The sequence below is a fragment of the Littorina saxatilis genome, linkage group LG12 (assembly GCF_037325665.1).
Source record: "Littorina saxatilis isolate snail1 linkage group LG12, US_GU_Lsax_2.0, whole genome shotgun sequence".
Classification (NCBI taxonomy): Eukaryota; Metazoa; Mollusca; class Gastropoda; order Littorinimorpha; family Littorinidae; genus Littorina; species Littorina saxatilis.
In genome coordinates, this window is record NC_090256.1 from 58,692,698 (window position 1) to 58,720,492 (window position 27,795).

General features: G+C 42.5%; 1 protein-coding gene and 1 pseudogene across 1 annotated transcript; one reads left to right on the forward strand and one right to left on the reverse strand.

The window, feature by feature from the left end:
* Positions 1-572: 572 nt before the first annotated feature.
* LOC138982384 (putative ferric-chelate reductase 1 homolog) lies at positions 573-27,795 on the reverse strand. Its single transcript, XM_070355649.1, has 15 exons — positions 27,652-27,795; positions 23,942-24,231; positions 18,001-18,140; positions 17,204-17,298; positions 15,510-15,639; positions 11,903-12,094; positions 11,455-11,553; positions 10,584-10,737; positions 8,579-8,814; positions 7,413-7,499; positions 6,871-6,942; positions 6,379-6,478; positions 3,479-3,622; positions 2,763-2,818; positions 573-2,406 (listed from the first exon to the last, which is right to left on the reverse strand). The coding sequence occupies exons 2-15, from the start codon at positions 24,150-24,152 to the stop codon at positions 2,317-2,319; spliced, it is 1,806 nt and encodes a 601-aa protein (XP_070211750.1). The 5' UTR covers positions 24,153-24,231; positions 27,652-27,795; the 3' UTR covers positions 573-2,316.
* Positions 21,576-22,244, forward strand: LOC138981407 (histone H1-like; annotated as a pseudogene).

The window sequence follows — 27,795 nt, forward strand, 5'->3', positions numbered from 1 at the left end:
GACGCGTTTTTTTCGCCGCGCCGCGTAAGCCATACGCAAAAATATTGTAACTTTTTCTTGTCTTCACGCAGCGCATTTGCTCTGACTTAATAATCACCCGATCCTGAAACTGACTATAGGGCTCGAGAAGTGACGACACACATGAAATCTGCGCGTCAAAACTAAAGTCCGTTTCTTTTTGCATCGAAGTATCGCAAACGAACGTAACGAGGGTATTACCAGATAATGTCTTGTCGGATAATGAAACAGACATTAGCTGCTCTCCCATCTCGCGCTTCCAAAAGGCGGAAAGTGTGTCTAGTCGTATTAGAGCGGGAAACAAACTCGCAAGGCCCGAAGGTTGGAGACAGAAGGGGTGTTATTCGACAGGCGTGCGCGGAGTTCGACAGGAAAACTCGCCGTATTTAGGTAAGGAGTGTCTTTAAGTCTTTCGTGCGTGTTTTGTTTGTGTCTGTACGTGTTTTCGTAGTACGCAAAAATATTGGTCCGTGGCGCGTTTTTTTCTTTTCGTTGCGTATGACTTAAAAAGCTAGCGCGATCCCTGGTTATATTCGGATTAAAAACAAGCTCTGAAAATTAAAAATATAAAAATTATGATCAAAATTAAATTTCCGAAATCGATTTAAAAACAATTGCATCTTATTCCTTGTCGGTTCCTGATTCCAAAAACATATAGATAGGATATGTTTGGATTAAAAACACGCTCAGAAAGTTAAAACGAAGAGAGGTACAGAAAAGCGTGCTATGCAGCACAGCGAAACCACTACCGCGCTGAACAGGCTCGTCAGTTTCACTCCGTTTTGCCAACCATCACTAGTCCCTACAGGGATTTGCATGGGATACGATCATCCTTCAACTTAAACACATACCAAAAATCAACATACTGGCTGCTTTCTGTGAACAGCGGAATTTTGTTTTCTGCAGAATTAAGTTTTCTGGTGTTTGTTCCAAAATTAAATCAACGAAATATTTCCACTCTGCGCAGAACGTAGCCTGGCCGTAGAATGTTGGTATACGTTGAAGGATGCTATTACACTATGTAAAAGCGCTGACCGATCTGTGGTGGCTGCATGGCATGATTGGTCACACGAGAAAGACTGGGGAAGAAAATTAAAATGTTCGGCATTATGTAGTAATGTTCTGAGAACATTTTATTTTTCACGTGAACATTTTAATGAGCTGGTTTTGTGCGAAAGAAAAGCGTCATTACCTATCATTCTGCTGGAGAAGGTAGGAAAACATCAGCAGCCATCTTTGCAGCCGCGTCATTTCAATGCCACCACTTTAATGTCTGCCGTTGTCATATTAGTTCTTAAATAGTATTTGTGGTAGTGGGAATCAAAATAAGTGCTTCAGTGCGACGTCGGACTATTGGAAATGAACCTGCCGCCATCATTTTTTTCTTAATCCCTGAGCGGCCACAAAGATGGCTCAGAATTTCAAGTAGGTTTATAAATGACAACAGATGCGGTGAGACTTCTATCTTATAGTTATTAGAGCATGACACAAAAGAGAGAAAAAAAACTATCATTTTGGATGGAAACGACACTAGTGCACGATCATGATAAATTTGTCGAATCCTTCGCTGGATGAGAAGATTCTTATCCTGATGACAGCAATGGGATAACTAAAAATGTTCATTAAGACGGAAACATCAATAAATCTGACCGTAGCGGATTCAAGAAATCACGATTGTACCATATCCAAGCGGACTTCTTATATACAAAAAAAATCTCCTGGCAAGAACTCTGCGTAGTATTAAATGAAAGTACCAGTACATGTGGAATGGTTCAGATATCTACACAACGGGAACACCAATGATGGATCATAGCATTCCAGATCCAATGGACCACAGCAGTTTAATTAGTCCCATGGCATTTTATTGCCAAGGCAAACGTACGTTTCTTACCAACGTTACAGGCAAGAGTACAGCACATTATGACATGAAAGTGAAACTGAAACGAAAATACTTCTACAAATGGTTACATCCATAAATCTGACCGTTCTGCAGTCGAGATTCAGTGCATGATAATAGTTCAGTAAATCCCAGGACATATTTGATTGCCAAGAAAACGTTTCTATCCACAATTACTGGAAAGAGTTTGGCGAGTTATGACATGAAAGAGAAACAAATAGTTCTACAAAATGATAACATCGATGAATCTGACCGTTGTGCAGTCGAGATTCAATGCACGACAATCGGTCAGTCAGCCTCTCCGGCTATGACATTCAGTTTCTTGTCAGCTATGGTAGTGGCAAGTATTCGGCGCATTAGTTTCAACGTGAAACTGAGTGAAGGTGGTCTAACAGAATGGTCTATGTTATGACAGCATCCAGGACAGCGATGGTGACACACAGAGCGATGACCACGTGCGTGGCGAGAACAATGTGTCTGGTGAATCGGTACTGCAACATAGACAAACAGTAGAATAATAAATGCACATAAAACAAAAATGAAATTTAGAAATAATACAATATTTAAAAAAAAAAGACGTATGAAAGCAAATTGCATGGGAATGAACTGAGGCACGCACTGACAACCATCCATACACAGTCATACTAACCACATTGACCGTGCACACACACACACACACACACACACACACACACACACACACACACACACACACACACACCGGCACTTACACACTCACACTACGCATTAAACAAAGTGTTGTCTTAATTATTTGAACTGGGTGTTGCCCAAATCAGAGAAAATTATAGACTAGAGAGAGTGAAACACTGACAGACAAACAAGGTACCTTTTCTGCTTCGAAACTTGACAAAAAACTCTGTAAATCCTTGTAAACACCGACCACTGAAACAAGAGTATTTCGAATTGGCATGAACCGCACATTTTCAAAATAATGCATGCAATGTATGAGCAGGAGTTCATTGTGAGACGATTTGTTGCTTTCCGGAAAGCGACAAACAAAAGGCTAGCAGCGCTTTGTTTACAGATTCGAATTGTTGTTGTGTTATAGCTTGTATACACTGGTATTGATCTCATATTTAAGTGAGTTAAACTTACATACACTATTTCTGCATACGAATTCAATCTGCTAAGAACAGTCCAAAAAACGTGTATGCCCGTTTTTAACCCGCCATTTGGTCAGACATATAGGCCGCTTTCGGGGGAAGCATGCTGGGTATTTTCGTGTTTCTATAACCCACCGAACTCTGACATGGATTACAGGATCTTTTCCGTACTCACTTGGTCTTGTGCGTGTATCTACGCACGAAGGGGGATAAGGCACTGTAGCAGGTCTACACATATAAGTCGACATGGGAGATCGGAAAAATCTCCACCCTTAATCCACCAGGCGCGACCGAGATTCGAACACGTGACCTTCCGCATATAGGAGGCCACGTCCTATCCACTAGGTCATTTCGCCCGTCTACCTTTCTTTTGATTTACACAGTCTACCAGGACTAACAATTGTCTACGGTCCTGCATCATTATTTGTTTTGTACTCACTGGGGTCGTTACGTTCACACCAGGTGGTGAACTCCAGCAAGAGGTGGGCGAGCACGTGCCACGCGCCGAAGCCCACCACAATGTAGGTCACGTACTCTGGGATGGCCATCGCACTCATCCTGGTCCCAATCGCCACTGTCGCCACTGTTACCGCGTGTCATCAGGGTCAAATAAGAACAAGACAAAAATGAGCGAAAAGCTATGGAAAGTAGGTTCTTGGAAACAAAGATCAGCATGCATACATGTACAGGAGAAAGAGGACTAAGAACTAGACGAATGCACACAAAAGGAGAAAGAAAGAAAGAAAGAAAGTGACACACACAAACAATCACAAACAAACAAACAAACAGCGTCTGTATCATAATGCAGGAAGGTTTAATACCACAACATAAACACGCATTAGTCAGAGAGATGAGCAGTAACATTATGCTCTGTCTGTAACTAACATAAATTTGTATCTGAAGTTGTGGTCGGTAAAACATCACGACAGTCGTGATAGCAACGTGAATATGCCGGCGAACAGACGGCGAGGATAACAAGAAAATTGGTTGATTAAAATCAACATGGCCGAAGCAATGTTTTCATAAAAGAAGCGGTATTGTACGGGCACATGTTAAATTTGGGTTACATGTGTTGCAGAGTATTTGAAAATCCGTAGGCATAAGAACATGCAAAGAAGAGTGATAGGTCCCTGTTGTGAATATAGTCAAGTGCATAAATTGATTACTTATGTTTCACACTAGTTTTGCTGTTACAGCTGTCCCTCTCATGAACGGACACCTTTAGGCCAGTGCAAACCTGTCCGTACATTGCAGGTGGCCGGTCACGGGAGAGGTCCCCCTCCCATCACACACACTCAGACACACTGACGGACTCATGAGTGAGTCTTTGCTACTGGTGAACAAGCTCTACTTGTCCTAAAACAATAAGGTCTAACTACTACAACTTATAACTGAAAGGAAAAAAACTGTCCTGTAAAAATGACGTTAAATCAACGGTGTCAGAAAAAGAGAGATAAAAGAAATCCTCAAATTCCTGAGGATACAGGCACCCCATGAAAGCAGCCACGAACATACTCACAGAGGCACACATGCTTGTGCAGATACTTTGCAAAAATATGAATTGAAAACCTGCATATGTGGTAATTTCTTTTTTGTGTGTGTGGCTTTATTGAATACTTCAGGCAGTGACTTTTCCCTGTCCAGTTTTCTCTTTCGTCTCTCTTACCCCTCGCTTACCCTCCACTCCCTTTACCCAGCCCCGACAGCACAAATTTGTAATCTGCAAGGCAGAGTACACATTTTCTAAAAGGAAGACTACTCCTCTTCAATTATATCCAGAGATCTTCCAGCTGTCTCCACCATAAGCCAAGTGGTCGAGTCTTATACCCCCTTTCCACACAACCGTTCTAGGTCCCGTTCCCGTACCGACCAAGGAACGGTGCGGGCACGGGAGGGATCGGGACAGAACCGCAATGAACGTAACTGATCGTTAACGGAACTGCTTTGAACGGTAGGGACGGCTGAGTTTGGGCTGCATGTTCAAATTTTTAGCTGTTCCCCTCCTCCCGATCAGAATGAACGGTAATGGAACCTCAACCCATCGGTAACGGAACGCTTGGATCGTTAAATGCAACGGTAGCGCTCTCACACACTGAGTTGTCATACCCGCATTCCACACATCCGTTCTAGGTCCCGTTCCCTTACCGACCAAGGACGGCTGCCACTATGGTCAGACGCTGCTGAAAGATGCCAAAAAACGGCCGTTTGCGCAGCGTTCCATTGTTGTGGCAGCATTCCTTGGTTGGTACGGGAACGGGACAAAGAACGGTTGTGTGGAATGGGGGTATAACTTTTGACAAACTGAAGAATGAACAGATCTATGAGGTAACCGTCTCAATGGTCCAGGCTCAGGAAACAAAGAGTATACATGGTCTGGGGCGATTGTAGCTTCCCTTCTTCGTGGCCGATAGACAAGGACAATAAATAGTAGAGCATAGTGCAATTTCATGTTGGCATCTTCTTCACTGAAAGCTACGATAACCCAAAGACTGAAGACCAAAGTGCTTTACCCCACTTCTGACCCGAATCACCCCCCTCCTGCTAGGTACACGTGCACTCAAGTTAACCTCTGCTTTGACCTGTGTGCCAGGAGTCGGATGAGAGAGAGAGAGCGAGAGAGAGAGAGACACACACACACATAGACAGAGACAGACATAGAAGGACAGAAGCGGAGCGACTCAGAGGGAGACACAGACAAAGACATACACAGAGAGAGAGAGAGAGAGAGAGAGAGAGAGAGAGAGAGAGAGAGAGAGAGAGAGAGAGAGAGAGAGAGAGAGAGAGAGAGAGAGAGGAAAAAAACCTGTAACTGATCTTGTGAGAACGGTATTAAAACGAGACATGTCACCTCTCCGAATGCATTCCAATAGATGACCGCTCCTGCGGCCATCAACAACCAATCCTCCAAAATACAATTGCTATACACTGAGTGTCAGGTGCAGGTGTGTCGTTTGGCTTTGGCAGCCGGCGAACCTTATTTCAAATTGCTGAAAACCTTTTTACGGTTGGGACCGGAAAGTTGATGCCAATTATAAGGTCCAAAAAGTCACGACTTTTGTTAGCCTATAGCCATTCCGGCAAATTTGCCGAAGAAAGTAGATCATAGAAGAATCCCTAAAGGTGTAAAGCCCGATATCAATTGGGCGAAGTCGATTTGCTAAGACAACTGACTTCACTAAGATCGCTGCACGAAGCTTTGGCAAAGAATTTTCAGTAAATGACTTCGCGAAGTGTTCGTAAAATCAACTTCTGGCTCAATTAATGAAGGTCTTTAGCCTTCAGACACGTAGAAATGAAAACAGGAGGTCCTGTGTATGCTATTCAAGTACAATATCTGACCTCCCAGGATGTAGGCACAGGAGCCCACAAGCCAGTGTGCCCAGTTGAAGAAAGGTCGGGCATCGTGGTCGGGGGCACAGCGAAACAGCGACATGATGGGCTGAAACAACAATCACACACACTAGATGTGATTCGTAACATAAAAATCGACAGTTGAGAACAATTGCATATCAATTAATGTTCTGTTGAAGTGGCTACCGTCACGATCTTAGCAACACAATGACGTAATTCAGGTTTCACACAAACACACAAGTACGTACGCAAGCAGGTTCCCACAATCATACCCACACGCAAACACAAAGCATAACACACACACACACACACACACACAAACACACACACACACACACACACACACACACACACACACACACACACACACACACATTCACATGACAAACAGAAGGAGAATGTTAATGGCAAATGAATCCCACAATGAGCGTGCATAATTATATTGTAACACAATGAACAGAAAAGCTCCTTTTTACTCACATTGAGAACTGTCAGAACAGTGACCACTATGCCTAGTATAGGATGCGCCTGTTGGTACTCCGGTCCGGTTAACTAAAAACACAAACAACATTCATCATTATATCACTCAACAACTTAGGATAATGTGCCTTTCAAAAAAATGCACTGCAGTAATACACATTCTAATATTGCCTCGATACGTCACTATTTATCATAATGCTAGGAACACAATCGTTATTATTTGCGGATACAAAAAAACACCAGAAGAAACTCATTTTCTCTGAGTTCAAATTCAAATTGTTGAAACACCGAGTTAAAATCCTCAAACGTATATAAACAACATCACTGTAAGAGAACACCTCTAAGTATTTTACCTGTTGCGCTCCAATTGACTACACATGTATAACTTTTTCACTTTAAGGGTTTGTTTAAAGCAACAGTATGACGTTCATTGTTGTACACAATTCTACAAGACCTACCATTGCAATTACATTCAAAGGACACTGCGGGGGACCCACTAAAGGACGTTCCATATTGCGGAACTTATGCACCGTTTCACTGACCTGCTTGTATCCCCCGACATGGACGAAGATGAAGATAATTCCGGCCACTGTGGCCAAGAACGTGAAGACCATTGATGCCCGGTGGACCTGGACGACCAAACATCGGTGAAAAACATGAGGTAAAGCTTTTACGACGATGAAGTAAGCTAAGCTCACACAATGAAGAGACACTGACAATGCCAATACGAACTCTGTCTTTGTCTCTGTCTTTGACTCTCCCTCTCTGTCGCCCTCTGTCGCCCTCGTTCTCCCTCTCTTTCTCTCTCTCTCTTTCTCTCTCTCTCTCTCTTTCTCTCTCTCTCTCTCTCTTTCTCTCTCTCCACTATCTCTCTCTCTCTCTCTCTCTCTCTCTCTCTCTCTCTCTCTCTCTCTCTCTCTATCTGTCTCTCTCCCTCTCGCTCCCTTTTTCTCTCTCTCTCTCAGTCTCTCTGCCCAACCCCCAACCCACTCTCTCCGTCTCTAACTTTCAATGATCTTCTGCATGATGCCACATTGAGAACAAAACTAGTTGACAGTCGTCCAAAAGATTTGTGTAAATGCAGCAGTGGCTCTTTGGATCGACAGACATGGATCAATCAAAGCTTAAAACGGGGTCTTCATAAAGAGTTACAAGTTGTGTTGCGGATGACTTGAATACATTGTCTTCTTAATTTTTGAGGTTAATGTCCTCGGGTCATCGTAGTTAATTCAACAGCCGTCACAAGACTTACAACCCCCTCAGTAAGTCACAGCTAAAACCCGCCTTTGATGGCTTCTGATAAGAATGACACCTACATCGTTCAGCACGCCATAACGTCATTGTTTAACAAGATATGTGAACAAAAGTGACTGTTTTGAATACAAATTTATCATTTTTTCCAATGACATGCAAAACTGCTTGTCCCGTTTTAGCTGTTCTGATTTTTGAGAACTATTTTAATACTGGAACCATGCTTTTTTTTGTGTGAGGGTGGGTGTCTGTGTTGTAGGTTTTACTGTACACATAAACTACCTTATGTGAAATCAATCTGTTTGTTGAATAATTATGGTAGGGGAATGGATGGCCTTTCCAAACAGTCATAAAACTGGTTTTTCAATAAATGGTCTCGCCACAAATATCTGCACTTAAACGTTTCTATCTAGTTTTTTTTTATGACGGGTAGTTTAGATGCAAAGATGCGACATACCGCAAACCAAACTTTCAACCCGCAAGTGGTCTTGGCGGGCCAGGAGACCTTGTAAAACCTGGCAACCAAGACCCCAACGCTAGCGGTCAGTATCCAGGCCAAGGTCATCACACTGCCGTGAAGTTTGACCAGGGTCAAGCTGTTGGCCTTGGCTCCTATGTCCACTATCTGGGTGAGGTCGTAGCTCTCCGTCGTCACAAAGTCGTCTGTTGCACTGTGCTCCATCTTTGTCCAGCCTGGAAACAATGAAGGACAATGGTAGGTTAAAATAGAACGGAGAAAAAATATGAGATTTTCTCCTTGTCAAGCGCGATAAGACAAAGAGAATAGTCGTTTGCGCGAGAAACTGTTATACAAGGAAGGTCATCTATATATCTCATAAATAGGCCGCCAGTACAGAAAATGTTCGACGTGCAGTTACATGAGTCACTTTCAAGGATCTGCGTTTCATTCCTGTTCCATCTTTGCTTAGCCTGCCTGTTCCCGGGCATTACATTGCATCACACACCCAGTTAATCAACCGCACCTACCCAAACTTCATCGCTTAAAAACGTCTTGATGATCCGGGAGCAAACTTTAACAACCAAGCGAAGGCCCATGTGGAATTCTAATCACTTATTATGACCATACTTATTTATGAGAACAAATTGTGTGCAATAACGAAGGGGGTGAGGCGCAGTGTACGAGCAGGGGAGAGTATTGGGGCAGTAGGGGAAGGGCTCCTAATGTGGACCACTTTTTGTTTCATGCTGATAACTAGCTTGTTTTCTTGCGAAGAAGTTTCATTTTGTGTTTGGTAGTCCTTATCTCTTAGGTTAACCGTTAGGCCTAATTAGAGTGAAATAGCTTTGATAGATATTCAGCAAAAATTAAATACAGAAAAAATCACAAAGGGTCCATATTAGGAGCCTCGGCGCCTAATATGGACCAGTGAAGCGGCCTTCACGAATCACTGTAAAAAGCCCCCTATATTTCAAAATAACATGATACAACTTAGTGTACAGGTCAGCCTAATTAAAATATGCTCTAGATTTATCTGTTTCGGGTTGATGAGAGCATTATTTGAAGCACACCAGGAAACTAAAGAAGCTTATCAAAAACAGAGTGAAAATAAGTGAAATTATCAACTTCCACGAAAAGAAGACTTTTTATTGCATTTTGTTTTAAATCTCGAGGGCTAGTTATAAGTTATTTCCAGCAAGCTTCTTAATGAATTAATGAAAATAGCCTTTAGCTTTTATTTTCTTCGATTTGTTGAAGGTGGTCCATATTAGGGAACTCGCACATACTTTGAGATTTTGCTATTATCTTTTTTTTTGCAGTAGAAACTCGGGGTCAACACTGCTAAAATGTAACAAATACGGTTTTAGCTGTCATATATAGCAATTTGTGTGTGATAAAAGCTTTGGCTGTGGACAGACACGAGTCCGTTTTAGGCGGCAAATGTGAAAAAAAGAGAAAAAGCCTAACGGTTTTGAGATTTCTGTTTCTGCAACTATTTTGACATGTGCAAGTTATCCAGAGAGGGTGAATACAGCGAATAAAACTTTTTTGAGCGCTCTAGCGCCGTTAGTTTGTCAGAACAGAAGGTGGTCCATATTAGGAGCTGGTCCATATTAGGAGCCCTTCCCCTAATACAATCGCACGTGCAAAGTAGGAAGGCTAGTTCACTTTAGAAGCAGGATATAATTTCACTAAACACAGGTGTTTTAAAAAAAAAAATTTATTCATTGTGTGTTGGGTGTGTTTTTTATGAGAACTGCGTAACAGACCGACTGTCGATGTTCCAAAAACAAAAATAGGAAAGAGAATTTGATTATAGTATGTATTCGTGTCTGTGTGTGTGATGCGTGCTTGCATCAGACGAGGACAGCCTTCCTAATCTTCGTTCGCGAAGTCAAGCCAACAGTGAGGAGAAATCTAAAAGAGGCTGCTGATGGTCACAAATCAAGACTTAAAAACAAGAACTAAATGCAGTGGTTTATGACATGAGAGTATCAAAGACCTGAAGCGGCTCCCCTGGCGAAGAGGAGGTGGTAGTTGGTGCCGGTCAGGTTGAAGACGTCAGGTCCAGCCGCGACCACCAGCTGGCGATGGACAGTACAGGACAGCACGCCGTCCACCAGGCTACCGGACATGTCGCTTAGACCAGTCTGGTTCTGCAACAACAATTCTGTCACTGGTCAGTGTTCTTGACCACCAGACCAGTCCTCTACTTTTAGCTGCTGGGTATGATTTGGTGATACAAAAATGACATTTGTGTATTTTCGTGCCGTCGCGATATAACCTTCGTGGTTGAAAACGACGTTAAACACCAAATAAAGAAAGAAAGAAAGAAAGAAAGTATTTTTGTGAGACGCACCATATGCTATGCTTACTTTTTTTTTTTAATGTATATATCTATACAGTAGCTGAACGGTAGCTGTGTATTGTGCCACTAACTAAAGTTTACCAGAAAGAACCACAAGGTCTAGAAATGTCCAGCGTTTGCGATTGATGCACAGTTGGATTTAACAGATGGATGGGGCGCAATTCTATCATGTGGCACCAAGTACAAGTATCTACTACCACCCTTTTACACGGGCTAGACCATCCCTTCACGTGTTCACATACCAATAAACAACACCCTGACTGTTTGATGTGGTGAGGTGGATTTTTATTAAATAAATGTATTTCTTAATTGATTCATTCTTCAAACAGTTCCCACTGTGCAGAGACAGCACCCAGGCCGTTCATGTTTGGTATGTGACCAAGTGGAGGGTTGGTCTTATCCCATGCACAAGCCTGGTAAGATCTGAGACGGTGAGCCTAACGGTTTACACGGAAAAGAGCGTGCCTTTAACCTAAGCTGATAACATGACTGTGCTGCTTCTTACATTGGGAGAGACCCTGATGTTGTTGTAGTCTCTGTTGACGGACGTGAAGGCCTGCACGTCTTCACCGTTCACCACACACTCCGTCACACTCGCCACGTTCTGCACACGTCATAGCCAATGCCTCACTAATGACGTCACAAAATACACAATTAAAAACATTTGAACGAACGTATGCGATGCAATACAATACAATACAATACAATACAATACAATACAATACTACTTTATTATCTCAATTTGAACAAATCACGTATTCCGTTGAGTCACACTATAATGATGTCACACACGAACTCTCGCACGGACGCACGCACGTAACACGCACACGTACGCACGCGTGCGTGCACAATCAATCAATCGATCGATCCACAAATCAATCACGCAATCAATCAATTAATCAATCAATCTTTCCAGTTTTGTGAAGAAAAATATTCTGAAGAGGTAGTCGTACCATCTTGGCTTGTGTACCAAAGCCCACCGCCGCCCAATAATTGTCACCGGAAGTGACATCAGACTTGATGGTAATGACGAGTGATTGGTCAGTTTTGTACCAAGTCACCAAGAAGGTACAGTCGTCATTCTTGCAATCGTCATAACAGGACTTTGTGTCGCCACACGCACTGTCTTTCTTGATTTTAGACCCCTGAAAATAGAGGAGGCAACCTTGTATGACAGCAAGACTGTATATGTCATCGATAGAATATACAATCCTCGAGTTGTACTGTGTACAAGTGCAGTTACACTTTTGTGTAATATTACAAGTGCGCCGTTTCACACTTCTTGACAGTACTAGCAATGTGTACAATTGTACGTATAGCATGGACCATCTATAGTGAGATACAGGTTTTCTTTCCTTTGACTGAAACTTGCAGATAGAAAATGTCCTAGAATGGGAGTGTTTTGGCTACATGAGACAAGCACATCAAATCATGGACCTGTATACTTGTAAGTCCATGTTCAAATGACCTCAGTATAAATTAAAGCTGTCTAAATCATGAGACCACTTACATAATTTGTAAAAGGGCAGTCATTTCAAATCAAACCTTCTTCTTCTTCTTCTGCGTTCGTGGGCTGAAACTCCCACGTACATTCGTGTTTGTTTTGCACGAGTGGAATTTTACGTGTATGACCGTTTGTTTACCCCGCCATTTAGGCAGCCATACGCCGCTTTCGGAGGAAGCATGCTGGGTATTTTCGTGTTTCTATAACCCACCGAACTCTGACATGGATTACAGGATCTTTTTCGTGCGCATTTGGTCTTGTGCTTGCGTGTACACACGGGGGTGTTCGGACACCGAGGAGAGTCTGCACACAAAGTTGACTCTGAGAAATAAATCTCTCGCCGAACGTGGGGACGAACTCACGCTGACAGCGGCCAACTGGATACAAATCCAGCGCGCTACCGACTGAGCTACATCCCCGCCCAAATCAAACCAAATTAACTGTATTATCTCAATCTGAGAAATTACATTGGAGGCGCATAAACATGAAGACTGGCCTTATTGGACTGGACTGGCCTTATTCATCTTTAAATGCCATTCAATTGTATGCTGTACGGATGTTGAAGACACTTTTTATCAATAATATTTGAAGAGTTCGAAGTCCATTATGTACGCAGTGAATAGTGAGCAGAATGTTCTTGATGTGAGAAAAGAAGTATGACCTCATGGCTAAGTTGTTGTAGGGTTAACTTTTATTAATATTTAACACTAGCAGTTAAGCCCGGCTTCGCCCGGGAGTAAGCGGAGTCCTGTAGCAATTTAAGACGCTCGCTATCCCATTATCATTAGCTTTACCTCCTTTGTTTGGATACAAAAAAAGAGTTATCTCCCTTACCTTCTAGAAATCTCCGGAACTGTCCAGTTAATTTTTCTTTCTTCATTTCTTCCCCTCATAGGAGCAATAGCGAGTCTCTAATATCACTGGCATGATGTGCTTGCTACAGGTGAACAGTAGGCACTGAACTGGTCTTGCACCATATAGGCTGTATTCAATAAATGGGAGGTCCATAATCTGAGAAAGGAAACAATGAATCTTCTAGAAATTTCCGGAACTGTCCAGTTAATTTTTCTTTCTTCATTTCTTCCCCTCATAGGAGCAATAGCGAGTCTCTAATATCACTGGCATGATGTGCTTGCTACAGGTGAACAGTAGGCACTGAACTGGTCTTGCACCATATAGGCTGTATTCAATAAATGGGAGGTCCATAATCTGAGAAAGGAAACAATGAATCAAGAAACTAAAACCCAGGTGCACATCTGCGGCACCTAGGGAGTGTACGTGCACACTATCTTGTTCCTGCCTCTTGCCATCTCAGAGGTATGGCGACCACAGACAAAAAAGAGTTATCTCCCTTACCTTCTAGAAATTTCCGGAACTGTCCAGTTAATTTTTCATTCTTCATTTCTTCCCCTCATAGGAGCAACAGCGAGTCTCTAATATCACTGGCATGATGTGCTTGCTACAGGTGAACAGTAGGCACTGAACTGGTCTTGCACCATATAGGCTGTATTCAATAAATGGGAGGTTCATAATCTGAGAAAGGAAACAATGAATCAAGAAACTAAAACCCAGGTGCACATCTGCGGCACCTAGGGAGTGTACGTGCACACTATCTTGTTCCTGCCTCTTGCCATCTCAGAGGTATGGCGACCACAGACAAAAAAGAGTTATCTCCCTTACCTTCTAGAAATTTCCGGAACTGTCCAGTTAATTTTTCATTCTTCATTTCTTCCCCTCATAGGAGCAATAGCAAGTCTCTAATATCACTGGCATGATGTGCTTGCTACAGGTGAACAGTTATCTCCCTTACCTTCTAGAAATTTCCGGAACTGTCCAGTTAATTTTTCATTCTTCATTTCTTCCCCTCATAGGAGCAACAGCGAGTCTCTAATATCACTGGCATGATGTGCTTGCTACAGGTGAACAGTAGGCACTGAACTGGTCTTGCACCATATAGGCTGTATTCAATAAATGGGAGGTCCATAATCTGAGAAAGGAAACAGTGAATCAAGAAACTAAAACCCAGGTGCACATCTGCGGCACCTAGGGAGTGTACGTGCACACTATCTTGTTCCTGCCTCTTGCCATCTCAGAGGTATGGCGACCACAGACAAAAAAGAGTTATCTCCCTTACCTTCTAGAAATTTCCGGAACTGTCCAGTTAATTTTTCATTCTTCATTTCTTCCCCTCATAGGAGCAACAGCGAGTCTCTAATATCACTGGCATGATGTGCTTGCTACAGGTGAACAGTAGGCACTGAACTGGTCTTGCACCATATAGGCTGTATTCAATAAATGGGAGGTCCATAATCTGAGAAAGGAAACAATGAATCAAGAAACTAAAACCCAGGTGCACATCTGCGGCACCTAGGGAGTGTACGTGCACACTATCTTGTTCCTGCCTCTTGCCATCTCAGAGGTATGGCGACCACAGACAAAAAAGAGTTATCTCCCTTACCTTCTAGAAATTTCCGGAACTGTCCAGTTAATTTTTCATTCTTCATTTCTTCCCCTCATAGGAGCAATAGCAAGTCTCTAATATCACTGGCATGATGTGCTTGCTACAGGTGAACAGTTATCTCCCTTACCTTCTAGAAATTTCCGGAACTGTCCAGTTAATTTTTCATTCTTCATTTCTTCCCCTCATAGGAGCAACAGCGAGTCTCTAATATCACTGGCATGATGTGCTTGCTACAGGTGAACAGTTGGCACTGAACTGGTCTTGCACCATATAGGCTGTATTCAATAAATGGGAGGTCCATAATCTGAGAAAGGAAACAGTGAATCAAGAAACTAAAACCCAGGTGCACATCTGCGGCACCTAGGGAGTGTACGTGCACACTATCTTGTTCCTGCCTCTTGCCATCTTAGAGGTATGGCGACCACAGACAGACAGACAGACAGACAGACACACAGACAGACACTCTCTTTTATTATATGTATAGATCCTTGTTGGACGCAGTGGCCAATCAGTTAGGAACATGCTTTGTGAATACTCTACCTTGTTTTTTCCCCCAAGTCTGACATTTTGAGGGAAGAGAAAAAAGTGAACTCACTGACTGTGGTGTGGTAGGATCAGTGTGTGGAGAGGGGGTGGTGACGTTAGCAGAGTAGTTGGATGACTTGAGGACGATGTCTGACGTCACGTTGTCCCAGAAGGTGGCGTAACCTTGCACGAAAGCGGCCCTGTAAGTGGTGTATATATATATAAAACATCAGAAATTGTGAAAGAAACAATTGAAAGTCAGCAGAGACTTTCTTACGAGATTTGTTAAAATCTCTTAGCAGAGATAGAAATAGGTATCCCTTCACAGACAGCCTATTGGGAGCATCAGACCCTCCTCAAGAGGGACCGAGATTTACAGAGCAAAGTCCCTTTGTGGGGGACGTATCGCAAGGTAATCTAGTCCTGAGGAGGACCATTGTATTTGTACCTAGACCAGACACGTGTTTCGACATTATTGTGTCTCATCAGTGGTCAGGTGGTACTGATGGCGAGAGTTGTCAACCCATGGTATCCAACTAAGAAGCAAACCATTCTCTGAATGGTAGCTTCTGTTGGCATGGGAGACTACCCTCATCTGACAACCCCAAGAGGATATCTGTGAAGGGAAACACTTTGATTTAAGGCCAAAGTGTAGAATTGATATTTATTAAGAAAGAATTAAAAAAATTTAGACAAGTTTTAACCAAGAAATTAGGTTAAAACAATGGAAATTTGAAAAAGCCTAAAGGGAGGTAACTCTGTACCAGCCTGCAGATCCAGAAATGGATACGCGAACAAGTTAGATCTAATTTTGAAAAGGTTAAACAGGAAAAGCGGTCAACTTTTCACTGCTGTTCAACACAGGACTTGGTAAAGAAGAAGTTTTCTGCTTTATTCAATTGGATCGCTTTAAAGGCGATGCAACTTTCACGGTGACCACATTATAAAACATCAGAAATTGTGAAAGAAACAATTGAAAGTCAGCAGAGACTTTCTTCCGAGATTTGTTAAAATCTCTTAGCAGAGATAGAGAGAGAAATAAGTATCCCTTCACAGACAGCCTATTGGGAGCATCAGACCCTCCTCAAGGGGGACCGAGATTTACAGAGCAAAGTCCCTTAATATATATATATTAAACTGTGTCATGCCCCTGAGGAAGGTCTTTGACCGAAAATTTGGTAGCCAACTTATCTTGTTTGTTTGTTTTTGCTGTTCAACTAATGTTTGCTATATATGTATATGCTTGACATCAGATTTTGTTGGTGCTTTGGGTTTGTGTGTTTTTTAATAACGAGAGAATGTTTGATTGTCAAGCTCCTAAAAACAACAGTCTGTGTCATAAGGGCGTGCTGTGTAAAAAGTTACGACTTTCTTTTAGTTAAGACAAAGACGTGGTCACGATTAGAAAAAAGTTAATGCCTAAAACACAAATCTACGTAAAATATATGTTGAAAACCCGTAGTTGGACGTTTTTTGAAATGTTCTTTATTGAATTTTTTTTGGATTTTTTGACGTTTATGCATTAAACTTTTACCTTCTCGTTAATGATGCTTGATTCTAGAACATTACCACTTACGATCCTATTGCAATTTAAAATGGTGTTTTTCCCCAGCTGGGGGCTGTAATGATGATGACGATGGTGCTTCATGTCCTACAGGCAATAGTTTTTGTGCCTATTTAGGACTAGAGTATAATTGAATACGTTAGCCTTAAAAAATAATTAAAAAATAAATCGACCCAGACGGGGGGCTGTAACTGACTCACGAAAACACTATGTCTCCTTCGTCCGACACCGGTGGTGTCCACTCTAGGGTCAAGTTGACCTTATTCTGCTTGTTGGTGTGGGTTGCTCCTGTGTTCTGAAAAAGAGACCGAATTTGCTATGCATCATTGTAAGCGCACACTGCATAACAGACACGGGCGAGTTAGTTGTTCGTCGCAATGGCAGGTCTAAGCCGATCAGCAGCGTGCTGTTTGGCAATGGAATAAGCATATCAGTACTTGTTTGCATCCATCCCTCGCGCAAAGTAGGTAAAACACATTTTTAGCACATTTTAAGAGAGAAAGAGAGAGAGAGAGAGAGAGAGAGAGAGAGAGAGAGAGAGAGAGAGAGAGAGAGAGAGAGAGAGAGAGAGAGAGAGAGAGAGAGAGAAAAGCGAGAGAGGGAGAGAGAGAGAGAGAGAGAGAGAGAGAGAGAGAGAGAGAGAGAGGGAGAGAGAGAGTTAGTTACAGAATAAGCATAAAAAGGATAAACACATTTTTTTTAAATTGAACGTTTAATTCAAGACAAAATACATTCACAACAACCTCGGCCTAACGGCTTCTAAAATAGACAAACAAGAGACTCGACCCCAAAAAAAAAAATGTTGCTTTGACTTAGTTTTAGAATGTGCCCAAGATGTTCGTAGTAATGACAAGACAGACGGAGAGACAGTCGGACAGACACAGACGGACAGACAGACAGACATAGACAGAGACAGACAGACAGACAGACAGACAGACAGACAGACAGACTGTGACAGACAGACAGTCGGACAGACAGACAGACAGAGTATACTTACCCCACCAGTGCCACAGCGTGGCTGTGAGAGAGGAGTTCTGCCGAAGGATCCGATGTACTCCGAAATGGACCCATTCTCCCGGTGGGCCCCAAGGAGGAACCCAATGAAAGCCGTCGTGCTGTTTTCCGCTAGCAGGGTTACTGAAAAGTTGATAGTTTTGATTTTATATCACAGTTACATGCAACATTTAGTGAGTCAGAGAGACATATGATATTATACATGCACAATTGGTGAACCACAAAGGCGGGCTAAGACAAAACGTGAAAAAACAGGTATTAAAGCCCTATTGGTAAGGCAGACTGACAGACAGTTCAGAAACTGAGACAGACAGGCGTTTTTGAAATTCTGTCTGGAAGTCAGAGAGACAGACAGACAGACAGATAGACAGACAGACAGACAGACAGACAGACAGACAGACAGACAGACAGACAGGCTGACAGAGAATGCGTTATAATTGAAGAATATAGGCTTAATTTGGTGAATCTGCGTTTAAGCTTACTTTCCTTTTCAAAGACAGCAGGAAATATTCTATACATTTGTCACCTAGGCTAATAAGCATGTGCTTCTTTTCATGCCCTTGGCCGGGTGATATCCGTTTTAGTATGTAAATAATTTCATTACCGCTAATAGGTCGCTTAGCTCATAACCGTCACTTTCGTTATCATTTGACAACTTCAGCGCTGGTCAGTTAGTTATCGTTTATTGTCGGTTATCACAGAACACGATCCCTTGCCCAGTCGACCGGACTCGGGTGTAAGAAATTCAAGGCTTTAGGATAGCGTCTCCCCCCGACACGAAGGCAGAGATATAAAATCAGTATCAATACGAGATTGGAATGAACTGTAGTTTTACGCCCTAATAGTGACAAGGCCAGTACTAGAGGCATGAGAGACAATGGAGTAAAAGCAGCTGATGATGGTGTAATTAATTACCATACTCCATATAGCCTCCAAGTGTGCTGCTTCTCATCCTCATGATACATATTTTGAACCGCTTTATTTATTTAACCCCCCGCCTCACACACACACACACACACACACACACACACACACACACACACACATACATACACACACACACACACACACACACACACACTCACGCCGCGGTACACACAAACTGGTTCCGTGGCGCACACACACACACACACACACTCACTCACACACACACCGCGCACACTGACACACACTGACGACACACACACACACACCCACACTCACACCCACACACATACACACACACACACACACACACATATACACACACACAGTACACGTGTAATGCCCCGGTCAGTAAAACTTGACACTGACTCTGCTCTGTAACTGGAACTATGTCATTATATAAGCACATAAACTATTAGTCCTCAATCCTTAAAAAAAAAACAAAAAAAAACGAAGAAACTCTCCAAGAAGTTATATTACTACTTTTATACATGTGTGGAATAACGGCAGTTCTGACAAGTTAAATTTCCATCCGGCTTTCCCCTCGGTAACTGCTCAACTCCAAACCGGTGTCCGGGACGCCATTTTGCAAGTCTGTTCAAGACTATTAAAAAGAAAGTGTCAAATTTGCTCTATATTTGAAGATCTATAGCGTCTTAAATCTGTTGGGCGACCGGTTTTTGTCATGTTGAGACGAGAAAAACAATTCCCCTTTGCACAACCCAAACAAATGAATCACAGCAAATATCAACACCCCTGTGTAGTACATCAAGTTCTTCGTGAATTTTGTTCATAATGTACATAGAAAAATGCAAGGATTTTGATGTAGAAGGTAAAAATTATTCGTTGGAGTGAAAAAAAGCACACATATTTGAATCGATGTAAAACGACACTTATCGCACACAGATTCACTAAAACTTGCTTCTGTTGAATTTTTAATATTATGTTAGTAGATTATGAAAGGATGATTTTTAATGCATTATGAGTAAAAACCGTTTTGAACAAAACAGTAATGACAAAGAAGGAGCCGGGTTGCTACACAATTGTGTTTCTGTCCCGACAGAAAACTACTCATAAAAACCACAAAACAGCCCAAAACACTTACCAAACTACGTCAGAAGGAAGTTATAACATTGTTCCTAGTTCTGATGCAAGTTTGTAACCACAGACCATAATATTTTGTGTTTTTGAAGCATTTTAGTGTAATGTATTCGGTTCTTGGGGTTGGATACTGACGTCATTTTTGGTGATTTCTCTGAGTAGAAAGGGAATTGGAAAGGCAAAATTATATCAAAATAAAGCTTATTCATCACTGATTACAGACATATCAATGTTTACACAGTTTGGTGCACTGATAAACAATTCCAGTCGAAAAACAAAAGGCAACACACACAAAATCGGCTGAAGGAGGCTTCGCGAGGGGAGATTCCGTGCAGCAGTGAGCCGCACTCTGTGCGATCCGCGCGAAGGGGATAAGTATCTATAGGCGAAAAATGCAATTTTGGTCATTTGATATTCTAAACAATATACAGCTTCTCCTTTATCGGCCCTACCCCCATCCAAAGTTACGTCGAACCCATAATAAGAATCGTTTAACCATCACGTCTTAATTATTTGCAGCTAGACCCTTCACTTCACCTCCTTGGCCTGGTGCCTTTCCTCCCCCGCACAGTATCGTATATTGTCATCATTTTCACGAGTTTTCATTCACATCCAGCTGGGAAATAAATCTCATGTTCCCCATGCAATAAATCCCCGGTTCCCATAGTTGCAGGAAGCAGGTTATACATGGATAATCAAAAGCAAACCCAATAGAAACGCTCGGGGATTCTTCGGCTCTTTTCATTGGCGTTTCCCCAGACCTACACAGACGACACTGCTTTGCAAAGTTCCTAAAACGAACCGGCAAACTGGCAAAAGTAAACAAAAACAAAACTACTTCATGAAAGGTCATAAATTTATCACAAACAAATGAAACCTAGCGATATGTTTTGTCTTCTTACAAAGTCATGGAGTGCGTGTATCTGTGTTTCAATATACAGACGTTCGGAGAAACACGAACGTCAAATAATACGAGAATTTATATCGCGCACATATCTCACCACAAGACGACTCAAGGCGCACAGTACGAAATATGAGAGAGCCTTGAAATGCAGCCGCTTGGTGCAGAAGGGACAGCACTCTGGGTATTTTCGTGTTTCTATAACCCACCGAACTCTGACATGTATTACAGGATCTTTTCCGTGAGCACTTGGTCTTGTGCTCGCGTGTACACACGAAGGGGGTTAAGTCCCTAGCAGGTCTGCACATAAGTTGACCTGCGGGGAGATCGGAAAAATCTCCACTTTTAACTCACCAGGCGGCAGCGACCGGGATTCGAACACACGACCTTCCTTCGGCCTTGGTCAATACAAATGAAACAAAAGACGATATGCTCCCCCTCGGACCGACAAAAAGCTGGTCTGTCAACAACCCATCAAACATCTTATAATATTCTCTAGTCCCTAATAGGCATGTGGGACATGAAGCACCATTTATTGATTTGATTTTGGTCCTTCGCTCAGTTCGCTGACTACCATTCACATCAACATTACCGTGCTCTGCTCGCTCCGATTCGCTACGCATCACTTCATCATGTCCGTCGCTGCTGCTCCCGCTCCGGCCAAGAGCCCTGCTAAGAAGGTAACCGTGCAAGCCCAGGAAAGCAGCCAAGCCTGCCGAGCACCCGGAGTACACCGCCATGGTCGCTGCTGCTATCAGTTCTCTGAAGGAACGCGGTGGTTCTTCTCGCCAGGCCATCCTCAACTTGAGTACGTCATGGCTAACTACAAGGTCGGCAACGAGACTGCAAAGATCAACGCCAGGGTCAAAACCGCCCTAAAGTCTTAAGTCACAGCCAGCACCCTCAAGCAGCCAAAGGGCACAGGAGCTACTGGATCGTTCCGTCTGGGAGAGAAGAAAGTCGCCGCTAAGCCCAAGCCCAAGAAGGTGACGAAGTCCAAGCCTGTTGCCACACAGAAGCCCAAGTCTCACAAGAAGAAGGTTGCTGCTAAGAAGCCCAAGTCTCACAAGAAGAAGGTTGTTGCTAAGAAGTCCAAATCTCCCAAGAAGGTTGCGGCCAAGATTCCTAAGACTCCGACCAAGAAGGCCGCCGCTGCCAAGGCCAAAAAAGTGAAGACTCCGAAATGGGCCGCTACTGCAAAGCCTAAGAAGGCCAAGTCTCCTGTCAAGAAGGCCGCTTCCGCGAAGCCCAAGCCTAAGGCCCCCAAGATGGCCGTCGCCAAGAAGGCTGCCAAGCAGTAGTATGGGTGCCTGAACGGTCACCCGTTGCTTGCAAACCAGGTCCTTTTTAGGACCACCCTCATTTTCCCAAGAGAGATGGGTTTCTCGTTGCCAAATACTTGTTTCTTGTCTGTCTCATTCCTGATTTATTGCTCCCGCATTCATTGTACAGGGTGGTCCAAAAAAATGTAGACAGTTTTGCGTGCCTGTCATTTCTGCTACAGGGCTCCCACCTATTCTTTTTCACCTGGAATGTCTCACACAAGCATGAAAGTTTAGTAAGGCACAGTTTTTTCTTCTTTGCAACATCATTTCTGGGCGTAGTTCAATAGTTCATCACATTCTCAATCCAAGCACCTCGTCTCTGGATTACGGCTGCGACACGGACATTGAAGTTGTTGATAACTCTGTCCAAGGTCTCGAGTAGAATCCTCCTGATTTCACGAAGAATGTTCTCCTTTAGCGCTTGTATTGTCTGTGGATTGTTGTGGTAAACCCTTTCCGTCAAGTACCCCCAGAGGAATAAATCTGGAGGAGAAAGTTCTGGGTACGAGGTGCTTGGATTGATAATGTGATGAACTATTGAACTACGTCTAGAAATGATGTTGCAAAGAAGAAAAAAACTGCATGTGTGAGAATAGGTGGGAGCCCTGTAGCAGAAATGACAGGCACGCAAAACTGTCTACATTTTTTTTGACCACCCTGTACTTATTCATCTTCTGTGTGTTTTCTTACCATTTCTATGATGGCGTTTTTATTCCGACCCTGATCGACAACAATGACAACAAGCAACATGACCACGACTGTACTATGCAATAATCGACATGCCCATGATGTCTCTTTCCTTGGTAGTGACCACTGCACCGTATGATGCCAGTGACATATCGAATACTGTCTTTCCAAAAGTCAAACATAGCCTACGACTGCAGGCCACTGATATCGTGTTTCTCTCACACACGCACAGAAACTAACAGAGAGGGTGAGAGAATTGGGGAGACTCTAAACAGTTAAACCATGCACAAGCCGATATCACGCACATAATTATACCAAAGACATGGAGACCCCCCTCTACTTCATTTTTTTCTCTCTCACGCGCATACACACACACACACACACACACACACACACTCACACACACACACACACACACACACACACAAATACCTCGGCACGCACATCCCTGTGAGCGTTAAGCAATAAATTACAAAAATGGGTGGCCGGTAACGCACTTGCGCTCGGAAGCGAGAGGTTGCGAGTTCGACCCTGGGTCAGGGCGTTAGCAATTTTCTCCCCCCTTTCCTAACCTAGGTGGTGGGTTCAAGTGCTAGTCTTTCGGATGAGACGAAAAACCGAGGTCCCTTCGTGTACACTACATTGGGGTGTGCACGTTAAAGATCCCACGATTGACAAAAGGGTCTTTCCTGGCAAAATTGTATAGGCATAGATAAAAATGTCCACCAAAATACCCGTGTGACTTGGAATAATAGGCCGTGAAAAGTAGGATATGCGCCGAAATGGCTGCGATCTGCTGGCAGATGTGAATGCGTGATGTATTGTGTAAAAAAAATTCCATCTCACACGACATAAATAAATCCCTGTGCGCGATATAAATTGCATTAAAAAAAAGAAATTAAAAAAATCCCTGCGCTTAGAACTGTACCCACGGAATACGCGCGATATAAGCCTCATATTGATTGATTGATTGAAACCTCACGAACCGTTAACTGTGACACCAGGAGAGTAAGTATCGCCCTCCACGACGATGGAATAGGGAGGAGGGGAGGTCTGAGGTCTGGCGCCATGACAGGCGTAGGGCGGGGCCTCTATGGGACACGCCTGGGGCCCCGCACCGTTATGATGGCTGTGCACGTGACGAACGTCACACAAGCACAGCATGACGACGACAGCGAACAATCGTAACGACGTCATTTTCTGTCTCTTGCGCGAGTAAATCTGCAGTTTTGTGTGATGTCAATCCTGCGGCTGGCCGAGGCTCCAATGTGGATTACTGAAATAGAAAAACGTGAGATTAAGGAACAGTCACACAGGCACAGTGTGAATAAAACAGTCAACAGCCAACAGCCACGATAACGTCATGCTCAAGTTTGAGTAATGTCAATGTTTTGTTCTTGTCTGTGTGTGATTGGTAGTGGGAATGTATTGCTGGAAGAGAAATTGATGTGTTTTAGGAACAGGCTTTTTGCGTCTGTCGCTGTCTCTCTAGATCTCCTCATCTCCTCTCAGTTTTTATTCACGGTTAGTTTTGTTCTGTTTTTGTTTGTGTGTGTGTGTGTGTGTGTGTGTGTGTGTGTGTGTGTGTGTGTGTGTGTGTGTGTGTGTGTGTGTGTATGTGTGTGTGTGTGTGTGTGTGCGTGCGTGTCGCACAATAATTTTAACAGCACCACCCCCACCACAACCAACAGCAACAACTACAAGAACGACAACAGCAACTCTATGGCTGAATAAACGACAAATCGGCCAACGTTGGCTGAACAAACAAAACAAAACCCCTGCGAATGATCAAAAAATGACTCATTAGCACGATCTTTTTCCGAGGACAGTAGTATGAGCATACATCAGGTTGAACATTTGAGCACAGGTTAGATTTCAACATGAATCCCGGTCCCTTAAACCAACATGTTCATGCGATGCGTACCGACTGCAGTGTGCTGAGTCATTTAGGCCTAATTACTGCATTCATCGCACTGCATTAGTATAGGTATCTTAAAAAGAAAGATAACATTTCTGATAAAAACAAAAATAACAATACATGTATCGGACTTATCGATTCTCCCAAACCGTAATTGGACCCAAGGTTCAGTGACTTGCATTGACTGGCGCGTTAGCTCAGTGGTACTGCCTCTGTTTCCCAAATGAAATGTCTGGGGTTCGAATCCCGCTGGCAGTGCTTGGTGGGAAAAGGGTGGGGTAGTTTTTCCCGATATACTGCGGCGTCAGTCTATCATACGAGTATGTGAAGACCTGTTGAGTGACTAAACCCTCAGTCAATCTTCCCTTTTCCTTCTCAATTTGTTTTCCTTCAAATTTAAAGCGTTTTGTTTTTTTACATTTAGTCAAGTTTTGACTAAATGTTTTAACATAGAGGGGGAATCGAGACGAGGGTCGTGGTGTATGTGTGTGTGTGTGTGTGTGTGTCTGTCTGTGCGTGTGTGTGTGTAGAGCGATTCAGACTAAACTACTGGACCGATCTTTATGAAATTTTACATAAGAGTTTCTGGGAATGATATCCCCGGACTTTTTTTTCTTTTTTTCGATAAATGTCTTTGATGACGTCATATCCGGCTTTTTGTAAAAGTTGAGGCGGCACTGTCACACCCTCATTTTTCAATCAAATTGATTGACATTTTGGCCAAGCAATCTTCGACGAAGGCCGGACTTCGGTATTGCATTTCAGCTTGGTGGCTTAAAAATTAATTAATGACTTTGGTCATTAAAAATCTGAAAATTGTAAAAAAAAAACTTTTTTATAAAACGATCCAAATTTACGTTCATCTTATTCTTCATCATTTCCTGATTCCAAAAACATATAAATATGTTATATTTGGATTAAAAACAAGCTCTGAAAATTAAAAATATAAAAATTATGATCAAAATTAAATTTTCCAAATCAATTTAAAAACACTTTCATCTTATTCCTTGTCGGTTTCTGATTCCAAAAACATATAGATATGATGTGTTTGAATTAAAAACACGCTCAGAAAGTTAAAACGAAGAGAGGTACAGAAAAGCGTGCTATCCTTCTTAGCGCAACTACTACCCCGCTCTTCTTGTCAATTTCACTGCCTTTGGCCACGAGCGGTGGAGTGACGATGCTACGAGTATACGGTCTTGCTGAAAAATTGCAGTGCGTTCAGTTTCATTCTGTGAGTTCGACAGCTTGACTAAATGTTGTATTTTCGCCTTACGCGACTTGTTTAATTTCTAAATAACCCTTAAAGGCACAGTGCAGCTCACAGCCTTCGTTTTGCGTTTTTGTTGCAGCTGAGTGCATTTACAGTTCAAAAATCCTCCTATGGTAGTAAAACAATCCCAAAACTACCCAACGACGACATCTGTGAAGCTCGACAGTTTCTTGTTCACGCGAGTGCATAAATTAACCAAGTTATTACGTGGTGTTTGGTCGGAGTTCGATTCAACTGAGTGATTCCGGCCTCCATTTTGTTTTACACAAACTCATGATGACGTCTGACATAGTTTGCTAGTGACGTGTCTTTTTGTGCATGATGTGGTGATCTACCTGATCTAAATTTAGATCCAAAAATAGGCCAAGACCAGCCGGGTCCGAGTACGAAATTAATTCGTAAAAAAATCGCAGTTCTTGACTCTTTGGGTGCAAGTCAATGAAACTTGGTAGTTCTTCTAACGGATAGCTGCCTGAGGTATGACTAAAAGCCCCAGGGGCTCCGTGCACCTGGATTTGACAAGTTCAGTACCTTTAACAATGCTAAACAACAAAAATTGTGAATAACCCACTGATGACAAAAATCATTGTAAATTAAAATTCAAACAAGTCGCGTAAGGCGAAATTACTACATTTAGTCAAGCTGTGGAACTCACAGAATGAACCTGAACGTAGTCCGCCGCTAGTGCAAAAGGCAGTGAAAGTGACGAGCCTGTTTGGCGCGGTAGCGGTTGCGCTGTGCTTCATAGCACGCTTTACTGTACCTATCTTCGTTTTAACTTTCTGAGCGTGTTTTTAATCCAAACATATCATATCTATATGTTTTTGGAATCAGAAACCGACAAGGAATAAGATGAAATAGTTTTTAAAACGATTTCGGAAATTTAATTTTGATCATAATTTTTATATTTTTAATTTTCATAGCTTGTTTTTAATCCGAATATAACATAAAAATATGTTTTTTGAATCAGAACATGATGAAGAATAAAATAAAAGTAATTTTGGATCGTTTTATAAAAAAATAATTTTAATTACAATTTTCAGATTTTTAATGACCAAAGTCATTAATTAATTTTTAAGCCTCCATGCTGAAATGCAATACCGAAGTCCGGCCTTCGTCGAAGATTGCTTGGCCAAAATTTCAATCAATTTGATTGAAAATTGAGGGTGTGACAGTGCCGCTTCAACTTTTACAAAAAGCCGGATATGACGTCATCAAAGACATTTATCGAAAAAAACATCTGGGGATATCATACCCAGGAACTCTCATGTAAAATGTCATAAAGATCGGTCCAGTAGTTTAGTCTGAATCGCTCTACACACACACACACGCACAGACAGACACACACAGACACACACACACACCACGACCCTCGTCTCGATTCCCCCTCTAAGTTAAAACATTTAGTCAAAACTTGACTAAATGTAATTAGTCAAAACTTGACTAAATGTAAAAAAGACATACAAAGGAAGGACAAAAGCACCACACAAAAAAGAGATACTTACTCTCACACTTCGATGATAAAGATAACGAAGGTGTATAATCCTCAAGCGTGCTTCACTCAGTAATGTCTCTCCGCAGTATCCAAGAACAGTAACCGACCGACGAGCACAGACTCGCTTGCAAGGGGTGCAACTCAAACACTAATG

Coding starts and splice junctions, on each gene's coding strand:
- LOC138982384 (XM_070355649.1), bottom strand. CDS start 24,152: ATGACGTCGTTACGATTGTTCGCTGTCGTCGTCATGCTGTGCTTGTGT. Junction 18,141..23,941: donor TCCTGGTGTCACAGTTAACG/GTTCGTGAGGTT, acceptor TCAACTTTTCAG/TAACCCTGCTAGCGGAAAAC. Junction 6,943..7,412: donor ATGTCGGGGGATACAAGCAG/GTCAGTGAAACG, acceptor TTGTGTTTTTAG/TTAACCGGACCGGAGTACCA.